Source organism: Puntigrus tetrazona, chromosome 10, assembly GCF_018831695.1.
Source record: "Puntigrus tetrazona isolate hp1 chromosome 10, ASM1883169v1, whole genome shotgun sequence".
In the NCBI taxonomy this organism is placed as follows: Eukaryota; Metazoa; Chordata; class Actinopteri; order Cypriniformes; family Cyprinidae; genus Puntigrus; species Puntigrus tetrazona.
In genome coordinates this window covers 12,969,983-12,986,059 of record NC_056708.1, presented here as the reverse complement: position 1 = coordinate 12,986,059, position 16,077 = coordinate 12,969,983, and the positions used below count along the sequence as shown (strand labels likewise).

The 16,077-nt window shown below is 36.5% G+C and overlaps 1 protein-coding gene across 4 annotated transcripts in view; it reads left to right on the top strand.

Annotated features, from left to right (window-relative positions):
- The window catches only part of cux1a (cut-like homeobox 1a), a 113,628-nt gene that overhangs the window by 42,751 nt on the left and 54,800 nt on the right, over positions 1 to 16,077 (top strand). For all 4 annotated transcript variants that reach the window (XM_043250449.1, XM_043250447.1, XM_043250451.1 and 1 more), the window contains exon 3: positions 7,594 to 7,641. In XM_043250449.1, coding sequence (XP_043106384.1) covers positions 7,594 to 7,641 — 48 coding nt within the window. The remainder of the gene's footprint in view (positions 1 to 7,593; positions 7,642 to 16,077) is intronic.

Sequence of the window (16,077 nt, the reverse complement as noted above, 5' to 3'; positions counted from 1 at the left end):
TGTTTCCATGGAATATGCTTTTAAGAGGAATGCTGACAATTATGCACCCTCAATGGAAAAAAGCCTGAGACGCATATCTGGTAGGCGCTTTTTTTTTTTTTTTTTTTGACAACTCATTCCCACATGTTCGTCTGTAACATTTTGTCCACAGACCTGCCGACTTCGTGTCCAAAATCACTCCTTGTGCCATATATAGCACTATTTCAAGTGTCTGCCATTTTGTAGCATTATCCGAATTCTCAGTAAACGTGTTTATTTAATTCACTCCTCTGTAGACGTAATGCATTTTGTAATGCAGCTCATCTGCGATCATGATTTTGTGTTTGTACAAGAGATGCAGCAACTACCAATAGGTTATTTTTTATATATATAATTTTAATAGTTTAACTATTAATTACTGTACAAAAAAATCTTATTTTTATATAATTAAAATGTCTAATTATTAATAAACATTAATAATAATTAAATTGCAGTTAATAATAATAAATTGTAAGAAATAATAATAAAAATATAATAATATTAGCCTTGTAATCTAATCAATTGGTTTAATTATTTTTGTTTTATATTTTAATATTCATTAAATTTAATGTACTTAAATTATAATTTTTTTTGTCTTTTATTTTGTATATATATATATATATGTGTGTGTGTATATATATATGTATGCATATGTGTGTGTGTATATATATGTATGCATATGTGTGTATGTATATGTGTGTATATATATATATATATATATGTGTATGTGTGTGTGTATATGTGTATGTATGTGTATGTATATTTCTTTAAATCATTGTTTTTTTTTGTGCTCAAAATAACCCAACTGCAGTTTGATTGGGATTAATTGGACTGCACAATAAAAATAATAATTATTTTTGAGAAATGGAAGACGAGTTATCTGTTCTTCATAGTTATTTAAACTCATTTCATATGTTAAATGTTGATTATACTGCGTAAATGTTTTTTTATGATGGCTTTAATGCATTAGGGACAAATGAGGGCACTCGTTATGTAGCATTCACTATATAGGGAATAGTCAGTGAGTGAACTATTTTAAAATCATCACAAATGAATGTATAATCAGTGTCACTCTGTCAATTAATGGCCGCGTGTTCCACTTTAAGCAGTGTCCAAAAGTGCAAACTGGCCTTATGACACAAGCGAGGTGATGTAAAAATAAACCAGATACAGAAAAACGCAAACAAACGCATCATGTGGACAGGGGGGCAGGCAATATGTCCACTCATTCGCTGCGAGACCGTTTCATCACCAGATAGAGGCTGCCCTGCATTCCTCTGAGGCAGAAGGCCATGTCTTTCTCCCTTTTTTTTCACCATCCCCCCTTTTCCTCTTTCATTTCCCTTCTTTCATCCCCCTCTCCCTCTGATCTGCATGGCCGCATCTCAGGTTTTTCTCCTGAAGCAATCTCTATAAATAGACCTTCAATAGCTGCTGCCTAACAAACCTGCTCATCAGAACTAATTGCTAAAGAAAAGTTCTTTTTTCCCAGCTTTCTTTACATTAACCCTTTCCTGCCCTACGGTGGCCAGAGCTCACCATGCGTCGAATAAAGCAGGTTTTCTGGGACACCTTTTGAAAAATATTCTGTGATGTTCAAGATGAAAAAGGTAATGTAGTTATTTATGTACTGTTTATATTATAAAATTCTTTCAAATGTGTACTGGTACAGGTACATATAAAAATATGAAAGCTTCTTTTACATAAAATTATAAATAGAAAGTTATTTTAGATTTGTAATGTATATGATATTCTGTATAAATGTTAAATATATTATATTATATTATAGTATTATATTATATTATATAATTCAGTCTTTTAGTTACTAAAAGAAGCTATTAGAATAATAAGTAAAAAGCTATTAGAAGTATAAATATTAATAAGTATAAGTATAAAATATAAATATTAGATGATAAAGATTTTACTAATATCAATAAAAGTACTGAATTACTTAAATCAGTACAATTAAAATGTAAATTAAAAAAGTGTAAATGTAAAACAAAAAATAATAAATTTAATGAATGTAATACAATTCTAAAATTGTCATCAAAAAAAATCATCTTCTTATATATATATATATATATATATATATATATATATATATATATATATATATATATATATATATATATATTGAATATAACATTATAATCTGAAATAATACAAATGAAAAGAACATAATATAACATTATTATATTATATTATTATGTTTAAACCTATTGTTTAAGCCAATTTTTTCTTTGTTTAACGATTTTCTAAATATTTGTGATGTTTGAGGTGTGTATTTTTAAAGAATGTGTGTGTGTGTGTGTGTGTGTGTGTGTGTGTGTGTGTGTGTGTGTGTGTGTGTGTGTGTGTGATTGTGATTGATAGCCTCCATCAAGAGAGTATGTGTCTGAGAGGCCGGCCGGTCCTAGATCACAGCGTCTTTGTTTGGGGGTCTGTCTGACAGTTTCGTGACCTCATTACCAGACCAGCGTCTGGGGGCATTCATCTCGTGGGGGCCAACGGGGGCCCACCACCCCCATACATACTCAATTTTCTCCATCCCTTATTTTATCCTACTGTAACAACTCTTATTTATACGGTTACGCCGCGCTTCAATCCCCCTCATGTTTATGTGTGGTTAAGAGAGCATGTAAGTTTTAAGGTGGAGTCGAAATTGGTCTGAATGGGACTGGGGTCTGTTCTACGTCTGCTTTAATTGACTGTGACCTTAAGGGTGTGGGAGCACGGAATAGGGGACACTGACACGCCCACGCACAGATATGCATGCACAGCTGCGCACACAAACACAAACACACACACACACACACACACACATAGGTAAGCACTGATGCACAAAACGTTAATCGTGGATTCTTATAGGTTTGTTTAAATCACTAATGCTAAGTATGCTAACACCCTTCTTTTTTCTTTTTTACATGAAGGACCTGGAAAACATCTGATATTACAGATTGTTGCACAGAAGCTGATGGTGCACTTTGGTATCAGCCACATTCAGTAAAATGCCACCGTTTCCTGTAGAATGTTTGGAAGTGTGTGTGTTCCTCTGTAATGGAGGCACAACGGCCTTTCTCTTATCAGTGTAACTCTGCTCTCATCCATCATGGCTGCTCTCTGCTCTCTATGCATGAGCGTGTGTGTGTCCGTGTGTGTGTGTGTGTGTCCGTGTAGTTTTGAATAACGAGCGGGGTGATGCTCCTGGACTTTGTTGAATGGAGATTCTACATCCAGAAGGCAGAAAAAGACAAGAGAAGACATCCAGTGGACAGACAATACCATGTGCTTTCCTGTTTCCACCATTTCCAGCGCTGGATTTAGTGAGATTTACGACTCGCAGAACAGGCCGGTAGCCATTTTCCAGGAGAATCCAAAACATAAAACTAGATTCACTGAGCTGAACGTTATTTCATTATTTCATTACTGTTGTATAAAATCTAATACTGCAGCTTCAATCTTACTGAAAGTGCTGGATTTAAGAATCTGCCGCACAAAAATACAGTAGAAATCCAGACAAATTTGAGTACCTGTTATTTCCGACATTACAAAGCAAGTTCTTTTTTTTTTTTTTTTTAAATCCTGTTTTTAGCGCTCCAAATAATGTATTCTCGTATATTCTTTCTTTTTTCTTTACACGCTGAGAAACTAAAAAAGTCTCAACTTCAGATTCATTATTTCACAAGGAGTCGATGTGGATACATCTAGCGGTTAAATTATTTCCTTTTTATGCAGAAACATGAATGTCTGTGAAAACAGATTTTGACCCTCATCTGTCTAGAAAGAATATACATAAGGAGGATTTAGGAAAATTATGGGTGTCCATCATTTTTTTTACAATCCGCCCTGTGTATGCTCTCTCGGTCAATCAGATACGATTAAACCGATCTGTTGATCACTGTACCTACCGAGCTTAGATGGTATTACGGCAGACACCAGCAGCTTAAAACAGGCCTGGCTCGGTTCCACTAAGGCAATGCCACCCTAGTGCCAGATGCCAGCGTGCCAGGACCAGTTGGCATGTGATGCTCTATATAATGGAGTGAGTGGGAGGAGGGAAAGGCTCACATTGATGGTAAATAATTTACCAGGCTGGCCCATGCAGCTGTGTAATCTGCCAAACTGGCGGGTTTAAAGATGCAGGGGACGGCTTTCAGAGACTTTAGGTGGCTCTGGATGTGGGGAAACAGGAAGAATGTGTTTGTGCTGGGTGATGGACTGCAGCATCTCACACAAAGCCCCCTAGAGGATGTAATCATTGCTTTGGGGAGTAAAAAGCCCTAAACACTATTGCACAAAATATAAAGGTCTGTTTTACTGTGCTGTAGGTAGCTTTCCAGTTGTTGACTGACTGAGTACTGAAAAAAATTATTTGTATTTAATTATGAGTTTTTTACATTTTCATTTTTACTGATATCGATATTATTCTTATAAATACTTTGCCTTTAATGCGAATCATGATGAAAAACTATCCGTAACTTTTTAACCAGATTATTTTATATTTAATTTATTTTTAATTTCATTTCATTTTTAACAATTAATCCTGTCAAACAATTAATAACAATTAGTTGTATCCAAAATAAATATACAGAGTGCACATTATGTAAACAAACTTATTTTGGATGCGATTAATCATTTGACAACACTAACTGTTTACAAATTATTGCACTTAAATTTAGTTCAATAGTTTATTTGAATTAGTTGATATTTCATATATTCTGTTTCAATGATTGACCTTTAGTTACCAGATATCTATAATGAAGTCGAATGTTAAATGTAAACTAATATGAAGTTCGCTTCTGACATTTCTCACTTCTGAATCAATGTAGGCCTAATTGTAGCGATTAGGATGTATGCATCAATATTTACTCAAACGACTAAAATTTATGCCAGATCAGAAATTGTGCACGGTATCAGCTCATGCTGATAATCTCACAATGACCAAATATTCGATTCATAGCTTGACAGTAGCTATAATTTTCCCTGTCAGTCATCCGTGAGGTGCGTTTTGCCTGCATCGGTTTTGCTCGTTCAGCTGTTAAGCTTCCGTCACGTCACGTTTTGACCTCACCGTCTCTTTCCGCGCTGCAGTATTCCAACAGATTGCGTTTCCGTCTTCCGACCCCTCTGGATTTAACAACGACTTGCACATGCTCGAACTTGGCCCGGTTCCTGGAGATTTACTTTTATTGCGATCTTTTTATCCATTCGCTAACAGTATAAATGTACTTTTATGCACTGCTGTCTTTACATACGAATGCGGGCAGATTGCATCTGCAGAGAAAGATGGAGTAGGAGAGTACCGCTCAAAGCGGGCAGGGGAACTCTCTTTTGGCCAGGCCTCGAGTATTATGTTGAAACCAGATGTTGAGAGATGTTTCCTCCTGGTCACGTGGGCCCCTCTGGTGCGGCACTTACATAAATGTCATCTGTACAGTAGCCAGTGCGGGCGGGAGAGCGGGAACGGAGGCCCAGCTGCTCGCTCTGGGAAGATGAAGAGTGCAGTGGGGTCAAAGCTACCCTCCACCACTTCTGTCTGCTCTCTGCCAGCGCTCTTTCTCTGCAAACATGAGTGAGACGTGCAGACGTCAGCTGTTCGCGGCAGTCTTGCCTTGTCATTGTGTTACCTGCTCAGTGGATTCAACCTGGCAGACATGTTGCGTGTATACAATGCTTAACACTCGGAGATGATGCGTTTTATTTTCGTACCGTGACTGTATTTATAGAGATGTAAAGATTTATTAGTTATCCTGTATCCTGGTCACTGGTTTTGTACAGAAGCCCAGATTTTGGCACTAATGTTTTAAGAGTTGAGTACGATAGAGTACAGTGGTGCTTAATAGCATCATATCAGCAGATTACGAACTGTACATTACTGTGAATGGTACAACTTTGTAAAAATGCTTATTTGCGTAACACTTACATAAAATTCACTCAATTTACATAATATTTTTATGAAAGCCATACGAGTCAAATGTTAGGACACACTTACTTGTATTCATTTAGAATAAATATTAAGCCTAAGACTATTTTCTTAAATTTATTTATTTTTATTTTTTCAGATTTATTTTTGTAATGTAATTTGTGTATTATATTTATTCAAGATAGCTTATATTCAAAAAAATTCTCAATCCTAAAATATAGAATTATATTTGCACAACAAATTTAAAGCAAATTTTTTTTTTATTTAATTTAAGCAGCTGTCTTTAGATTAAATGTTTGTTTGTTTTTTTCATATTTTTGCAAAAATGTATCCAAATCGTATTCGTAAAATACTTACCTATTTTATGCCTATTTTATATAATATTCTGAGCATTACTCAAGACTTGACGAAACCATGAAGAAAGTTTGGAGCGGATGGACTGAGGAGGAGGGATTTTTGCTACTTTTCCTGTAAAAATCCAATTCTGTCTTACCCATTATATTAAATATATCGGCTATGGTGACTCCTACACTGCTAATGAAATGCGAGCGGCTTCGGTAATGATGTGTATATCTTTTTGCTGCAGTGGCGTAATGGCCTGCGTCCTGGCGATTACAGCACTCAGGGCGCCGTTTTATTCGGCCCCAGCGCTCAGTAATGTGTTTGTGCGTGGTAGGCATTCCTATACTGACTTTTAATGTGAGGGCTTTTTGTCCGGCCCGGAGATTTATTCACAGCCGTGTGTAATGTCATTTCATGTTGAAACACCCACCCTATGTTCAAATGAAAGAGGCATTGATGTTCATCTTAATCTGATATACTTTAATACCACGGCATCAAAATTACTTGACTGTAAGGGCCCGCAAGAGGAGGGAGGTGCGCTGCCATCCGAACTCGAAACAAAGACGCGGTTTGTTTTCTTCGGGGAGATTTTTTTGGTTTCTCTTTATGATTCTTTTTAAATGAAAATTTCATATCACTCAGAAACATGAGCTGAGAAGCAACTCATTCATCTGTAACTTTATGACAAGATGATGTAGTAATAGATTACAGTTGTAAATCTTTCTTGAGAACTAATTATGTCATTTTTCGCATCAACCGCACTACTGTAGCGAACGTATGCATGCATGTGGCTCTGCACTTTGCTTTTTGTTCTCGCCGTTTTTGCATGAGCAGTTTTTGCAGTAAAGGGGACTGAGTCATGGAGAACTTGTGCAAGGGAAAAAACGAGGGCATATCAGGAGAGAGAGGGATGAATGCATACATACACACTCCTTAAAGCACACACTGTCCTTTGCCCATATTCAGGAGCAGCACAAGGTGATACTCTTTTGTGTTAGAGAGCGTTTCGTGTGTGTGCTTACACACGTGTGTGCATTCGCTGTATATTTTTTCTTCTTTTGAAAAGAACAAAACCAGCCCTGGGACATTTGATAAATTAAGATATCCATTTGAATCCATTTAGTTTTTTTCCTCAGTTATTTTTCTCCATCTGTGATCAGATGCCTGGCATTGTCTGCTCTCAATATCCTGAGTTCCACACATGCTACATGGAAAATAAATCTGCTGTCTATTCGTTTCAAACACTCCTTAGAATCTAATATAGTGAAATAATAGTTCAACTTTGTTTTTTTGTTTTTTTTGTCTTTCAGGATTTGCGTAAACAGATAGCTCCTTTGCTGAAGGGCTTCCAAGCAGAGGTGAGTCACCTTCCTAAATGTTTTACTTGTATTTACTTTCTAAACTGTGGCGATGTGTCATTTTATATGCTTACTTTTTCCCCCATAACAGCTATTTGTGTGTTGTTTCCCTTAAAATGGGTAAACACTGTGGCTCTGAGGTGCTATGAAAACATTTTTCTGTTTGTTTGAGCGCCTAAATCTGCCCAACAACAGCAGCATTGGCTGAACCAATAGTGTGAGTTTAGGGGTGGGATTATTTGTTTGACCAACAAATTACAAAAAAGGGGGAGTGTTCCGGGAAACCTGTTTGAAAACAGGCATGATTTTTGCAGTGATTTGGCATGATTGTTTCATCTAGTGATGTAGAAAATATTTTAGGTTTTATCTTATTTTGATTTATTACTTTTTTTTTTTTTAGAAAGCCATATGAGGCCAGAAAACAATACATGGACCTGAACATATGTTAAAAAAAAATAAAAACAAATTGCAGCTTCAAATTTTTGTACAATTAATAATTAATTCCAAAATCATGATTAAGACACACTTGCACTGTAACTGGTTTGCATACTATTGTATGGTGAAATGTTTGAATATGAAATTATATTTAAAGTTGTGTAAAATTCTAAAAAAAATTTAAATTTTATTTAAATTAAATTAAATGACTTAATTCGACTATTTTATCTTAAATGAAATAGCCACTTTTTTTTGCATGGATGACAACCTCTCTGCAAAATCTGTGTGGAATTCTTTCATCCTTTTGCAAAATTCTTAATCAACTGGATTCCTGTTGAAATGGCTGGATTTTAGATGTGAAGATTCACACAATGACAATAAATTTGTCCATTCCTTTAACATTTTATTTCATGCGGTGATATTAAGTAAATGTTATAATCTATGCATGGCATTTTCATTATTACTTTAATGGATAGCAATACATTTTTGCACTTATAGTAAAAATACATGAGTAGTACGTGGACACCTGCTATAGAACAGAAATGATGCACCGTCTATAAGTGATTGTATTAGGAGATCACGTGGCTGAATGACCCTGTGGCACCATACTTTTGGCTTTCAGTCTATTTTAGTACTAATACAGGTGAAATCCAGTGAGAGTCGGGTGATGTAGTGGATCTATGTAGGGAGGAGAAAATCAGTGATGGTTTCAGTTGTTTAATCAATGCAGTGTGACAAAGCTGCTCAGCCAACAGCCAGAGAGCACTACTGTTAAACTACCCTCTCCTCGTGATTTTACACTGCGAATATGACTCTATCACGCTCACACCAATTAATCTCAGAAAAAGCCTGTTTGCTTAACTCTGGTCTAAGATGGCACTCTCTGCTCTGATTATAGTCTGGACTGGATAAAAACCCACCTGATTTCACGACAGTGCTTATTACAAGACGGATTGTTTTTCTTGTTACTTGAGGTCTGCTTGTGTTGTACAAAGCCTCCATATTTTGTCAGCAACTAATCAGATCAGACGGTTTTGATACGTTCTCGCTGTTTGCTGTCCCGTTCTTTTATTTTCTGTTTCGTCGGATGAGAGCGAAATCTTAATGATGTTTTCGCTCCGCGGTGCCAGGTAAGTCTGTTTGTTCTGGGCCGAGCCAGAATGATGGACTTCTGAGTTTAACGTCTCAAAGACAGAGATTTTTATTTATTTTTTTATTAACCTTAAGGTGTGAACAAGTTTTCCTTTTAAAAGGATGCTTCAGAAAGCATTAACAATATCGTGTAAATTGACTACAGCTCTATTATTGTGTCCAGACATTTGTATACTCGGCTAAATCTTTGTTAGATCGCTGGTTCTCAGCTAGTAGTTTATCGCTGGACACTTAAAAGATTTAGCTTTAAATTAGTGGCAAAATGTAGTGTCGAGAGATTTATTTTAAAAGCCCTCTGATTTTAAATTTGTCGTGGCATTTCATAATTGTTTAAAAATGCTGTAAAATAAGAGTTCACCAGTTGTCCTCAGGGAATGAAGTCGTGTTTCCTTTGACAAGGCTCCTCAGTGGCCGTTGCTGATATAGTTGAGAACTGGGACATGGTGCTGTGTTCCATAAGTAATGTGCATTACCATTCAATATGACAGCAGGCAGATATTCAAATGCCCTCTGCAGCACAGACTTGAAATATCATCATCATAAAAGATATTGAGTGAGTTTCATTTTGAGCCCTACCTTCTTACCAAAAATTCTTTAAGTTAATTAAGTCTATTCTAGTCCAGTGCAGCCTGTGTTTTGCTAAAAGAGTTACACCTAATGTTCCTTGGTAATTCGGTCAATTAGTTGTACTGTTGCGTGATATCAAACCGAGTTTGATTAGGTATGATTATGCTGTGCTGAATAACTGGCTGTAAGTGTTTCTCAATCTTTTAGTTACCAAGTATGTGAACTATTAAGTGTTTTTAGCACTTCTGTGCTAATAGTATTAAATTATCTGAAAAGATATTCATAAACTTCGAAAATAGCTGTGCTTTTAAACAATAGCCCTTTCTGTTTGAGGTTTGTAAGGTAATTAACTGCCAACCTCTTCCACGTTTGGTTTCAGACTAACTCTTAACCTCTTTTTATGTTGAACAAGCTAGCTGCAGAGCCTTTTTTATAGGGATACAGTCATTATGATAACACCATGGTACTGAATAGTATTTACACTGTGCCACAGTTAATTTAAATATTGGACATTTTAATCATTTTATTTTACTATTGTTTTTAGTTAATGTTTTTAAGCAAATATTTTATTAACCGTTTTTATTTGCCTTTTTTTGTAAATGTATTTGAATAGATTTTGCTCTGTGGATTCTGTGATATTAAATAGAATGAGTACAAAATGCTTGATGTTCTAAAACCCAGAGTAATATTAAAGCATATATATTTAGTTAGGTGGGCCAATTTTATTATTTTTTATAATGTATAATATATTTTATACCTCTTTATTGTTATTATTTAAACTTTTATGAAATAAAATATAACATTATTATTAGATCTAGAAGTTTTTGCCTGTTATTAAATTAATCAAACAAAAAAAAAACACACCAAATGATTTCTATCCTATTTTTATTTTGCGTGTGGAAATGTGTGGCAATCCTGTACTCTCTTTTTCCCCTTAATAATTTTCTGCTCCTTTTTTGCTCTGCTGCCTAACAAAGCAGCGAAAAAGTAAAAAAAATAATAAAAGAGAAGGAAAGTGAGAAGTGTGTCTCAATTTTCCTTTCCTTTTGACCTCAAAAACACTTCCACTATCTGTTAAAGCATATTTCAGTATATGAAATGCAGCGTTTGACGGCCTTCAGCAGCACCTTGCGTTAAGAGGCAGTCGAGGGGCCTTAAAGCGCAGCAAGACGCGGCTCTTCCGTGCCGTATGTAACTTTGATGAAGTGAGCGCTGTGAGTAGTGGCTCCCTGTTCTCCTCTCATGAGCCAGTACCGCTGGCTAACTGCTCCATTATAGCTCATTGTGGTTTCGGAGCTGTGTTCTCGAGGACTAGCCTGTCATTAACGGAGGTAGTCGCCCCACTTCAAATCACTGCTCGGTTAAAAATAAATCCCCATCCCACCACTCCAACAGCGAAATCATTTCAAACCGACTATTATTTTTTCGTCGTGAAATATTTTCCTTATTGACAGTGCCTGACCTTGACAAAAACAGCCTGACTGCTCCGACCAGAAATGCACTATTTTTTGGGCATTTTTCTCCGACGTCAGCTATTTGACGATAATTGGCGGGAGGGATGGGATCGCTTGTGTTTTGTCTTGTCAGTCTGACCGTCCATTAAATCTTAAAATAGACGAAGAGACTTCAATTTTGCAGCACCAATTTTAAACAAAAAAGATAGAGCACATATATAATTCATAATGGCAGACAGACCAATGAATGCAGCCGTTTGCAACGAGCGAATGCTTTTTTCTGTTTAATTTCTATCTTCCGTTTTCCTGTAACGGTGGGTTTGTTAAAATAGCACGTTTGAGTCAGACCGACGCTGATCTCGTGGGTCAGTGCAAAGTCCTTGCCACATGTCATTTTTTCATTCGAGAGAGCGAGAGCCTCCTCTTTTCCTGTCAGGAAATGAGAGTACAATAGGGAGCTGTACATAGCACGCGGCTGGGGCCCTGTTTGGGGTTGCACACGCATGTGTGTGTAAATCAGAGACGGAGGGTGGGGGGGTCACTGTACTTAATTGTAAAGAGTTTTTGCTCATTTATACTTCTGCCCCAGAGGCAAAGCCACATGTTACAGATGTTCAGGAAGACTTGATGTTCTGTATAGTAGCCTCTTTTTTTTTTTTTTTTAGTGAGGATACCTGAGGCGGTGTTGGTTTACCGTAGGCGAGATAAGACATTACCAAAGGAGACAAAAAAAACTATTTAAGTGGTATAGCCACATTTTTTTTTTTTTTTTTGCTGTTTAAATTTATGTGTTGTTGTTTTGTGTTTAATGTAGTTTAGTTTTTGGTTTTAGTTTTTTTGCTTTGCTGTTGTTTTGGCTCTATTGGAGACCTGTTTGAGAGAAAACGAGAACAAACAAAAAAGTGCTTATTTTTGTTTTGTTCAATTCATTTTTTTTTAATATTGTTTTGTTCTGTTTATAAGACATTCATTTATTCAGCTGTGGTCCTTGCTCTTTTATGTTATGTTATACTTTGTTGCGTTTTGTTTCATTGCCTTACTTTTTGTTATGTTTTTTTTTGTTTTTTTTTCCAATCCTTAAAGCAATCGTTCACCCAAAAATAAAAATTCTGTCATAATTTACTCACTCTCAGGTAGTTCCAAACCTGTATGAATTTCTTTGTTCTGCCGAACACAAAGGAAGATATTTTGAGAAAATGTTTGTAACCAGGCTGTATTGGGTCACCATTGACTTCCATAGTATTTTTTTTTATACACAGCCTGGTTACAAACCGTCTTCTAAATATCTTCCTTTGCAATTCGTACAGATTTAGAACTACTTTGTAAGTAAATGATGCCAGAATTTTTATTTTTGGAGAACTATTCCTTTAAGTTAGATTTTTGCTATCATCTGAGACCGCTTATGCCTGGTTTTCCATGTTACGTGAAAACTAAAACTATTTGACCTCCTAACAGCGCATGTGCCGTTCAATGTTATTGTGCCCTTTTTAAATGCGAGAAAAAAGCCTGCATTTAGCTTCTTATCTCAAGATTCATTTTGATAATAAATAATCGTCATTACAAAGTGGAAAATTCAACATTCTGAAAGAAAGAGTGCGAGTCGGAGGAAGCGAGAGAGTAAGTTGACCCGCCAGCAAAGATCTCTGTGAAGAAAGCTAATCACTCTGGCAGCCGTTTACGGAGTGCCGTGGAAGTTCTACAAATTTGGAAGTCAGTATTGATTTGACGTAATTGTGCACTAATTTTAGCGGGCCAGAGTCTGCAGAGGCTCAACATGGCCAAGTGCTGAGGAGAGACAAGGTTAGTGGCAGCTCAGATAAATGAGTTTGGATCCAATGGTGGATGAATCTGAGATCATTGAAGTGTCTATATATGCAGGCAAACAAAGTTAAAGTCTATGTGTGTAGGTTGTGAATCTGTTTATGCAGGTAACCGCCTAGCCGTCTCTTTTTGGATGCATGTTCTTCTGACGCATTTAGCCTTGGTGCTCACGTGGATGATGTAGGTTCGAATCTTTCCGCTCCTTAATAATTTCCTGCCACTCTAAGTCTACCAAAAGAGGCAAAACGAAAACGAAAACTGGCGTAAAATAAACGCGAGGTTCAAATATGTTTGAAGGCTGGTCGTCTGTTTTGGAGGGCGATGCAGGTCAGTAGAACTGATGGAGTTTTCTGACTCTGCTCTCAGCAGTGCCAAGTCTGTGCTCCCCCACAGAAACAAGAGCTATTTATAAATGTTTCCCCCACCCTTCTCAATCCCTGTTCCGGCCGAACCGTAAGGGAATAATGCTGTTTAAACTGGCATGCTTTTGATGCCACCAGATAGTCGATGCGTGTTGTACGCTTCAAAGGGGCGGAACTGACTGTGTTTGTGTGTGTACATGTGTGTTTTGTGTAAAATGTAATGTAGAGGAAACTGGGGCTAGTTGTCGCACTTTTTATTTAATTTAATTTTTTTTTAGCTTAGATCGTTTCTGAGCAATTTAATGCATTTTTGCTGAATAAACCAAATAATTTATTTACAAAAGTGTAACTTTTGTGGCAACTTTTTGTGCGCGACAGCTAGCCCCTATATGCATGTGCATGTTTGAAGGGTGTAATGTCTGTGAGGCTGTTTGCATGACTTTGTGTGCCTGTCCCGCAGCATGATGATGCCAGATGCCCTGGCCGTCATATTGAGCTGGTCGCAGAGTAAGAGAAGAGCAGATAATCTACGCTGAGCTGTGACGGTATCCGCAAAGTCACGCACGCCACTTCTAGGCAGCCCTTATAGTCTCTTAACCTCCTGGCTGTGCTCTGTCTGGTTCAGAGCTCTGAGAGTTTAAAAATTGACATTGGTTCCTGCTGGATTTCAGGGGTAGACGTGGACTCGTGCCGAGTGAGGGAGAGAGAAAGAGAGGCAAGTTTAATTGCTCCATCTGCAAGAGGGCTGCAGAACTTGGCCCTGCCTGGGCCGATCCAGATGTTTTCCGGCAAGAAACATCTGAAAATGTTTAATTTCTTTCCCATAGGAGTGAAAAGTCTGTTACATGTTGGATATTTACAGTGGCAACTGCCCTGTTCCATCCATCAAGGCCGGCAGTCTCAGGGCTGCAGATTTACAGCTTTTATTTGATGTTCCGCTGCTGGAAGACCAAACACACAACACTTGTGAACATGTAAACAGCACAGGAGTTCAACATTTTCTTAATGGATAAAAGCAATACTGTTGATTCAGACCACATTGTTTTTGGGTGTGGGGTACTGCCGTTTTTGGTGAGGCTCAGAAAGCTGACATTTGCTGTAGTATTTTGATGAACCCCGGAGGGTCTGATGCTGTGCTCACGTCATGTCAGAATTACCGTAATTACAAGTTCCCATCTTGTAAAAACCACTTGCGTCTTCGTCAAACTTACAAATTACAACTTGGAAACTCTACATTTTATGAACTTTCTTACGTGACCATGTTGATGTCATATAAAAACAACCAAAATGTTGAAAACACATTTAGAAGCACATTAGAGCATTTTAATTTATATTTATTTCTATTTGAATTTTTATTTCTCTTATAGTTGTCTGTTGTTTTCATGCCATCATCGTTAGTTTTTCAGATTTTTCTATTTTAGTTATTTTTTTACTTTAGTATTTTAATTATGTTTAAGTTACAATAATAAAGAGTATCTAGTAATTTTTGATGTTTTATAATTATCTGTTTACTAAAGTATAATATGTACTGGTGGTATTTTTTTATCCTATTTTATTGTATGTAATTATGTTATATAAATTATTTTTATTGCTATATTGTTATTATTTTTGTATATATTATAAAGAGTTTTAATATTTAATCTACGGTGGAATTACATTCTAATGGCATTTGCAGATTTTTTTTTTTTTTTTAGTTTTAACTTAAAAAAATTCATTTCAGCAGTTCTGTTTTGTTTTGTTTTTTTTTTACTTTTTTTTAAATGACATTTCAATATTTTTTTAATACTCAATTTTAGATCATTTATATAAATTTTATATTCTTTATTATTGTAGTTTGTCAGTTTTATTCATATTAGATTTTTTTTTTAATAGTGGTAAACAACAACAAATATATGTAGTTTTGCTTTACCTTTTATATTTCATCATAACACGCACCCATCTCTATGTCCTGGAATTTTCCAGGTCTTTGCTCCAGCTGTTTGAATGTAGAACTCGGGTTAAGCTAGGTGAAGATTTGGTTCAGTTTTTAGCAGCTCCTAAATTACTGTATACAGGCCGTACTGATTTGGGTCCTTGTTTCCTGTCAGGTCTGACCCAGTTTGTTAGATTTGGCCCAGTTGGGCCAGACTACATGCTGGTTCTACAGCACACTGTCATCAGTACGCTGTCATCATCAGAGACACACGGTGGGAAAGTGCTGCCATGGCATTTTATAATTTCTATATGCGGTTCACCACACCCTACTGAAGACAATCACTCTGATGTGTCGATCCAAGACATTTCTCCTGCCTTTGGTTGTCACATTTTTAAGACACTGATAAATGCAGTTCTCAGCAACTTGAGAAGTGTTACATTGGGTGGAAATACTGCTTCTGTAGTGTTCCAAAAGCTAGTGAACTGCCTACAGAAGCAGTATTGGTTCCAACTCAAAAGCTGTCCCAAAAGGTAGGCAACCTAATTATGCTGCCTCATAAGATACCTCATTTTAGCCAAGAATCATACCCGTTCTGGAGCAAGCAGTCCCAGAATGCATTGCGACAAGCCCCAGTATGATAATTTATCAAATATATCACCTTAATATATTTTTTCATACTGTGCATTTTGATACTGCGATGCCTGAATCTTCTTGTAGCATTTAAAACAAT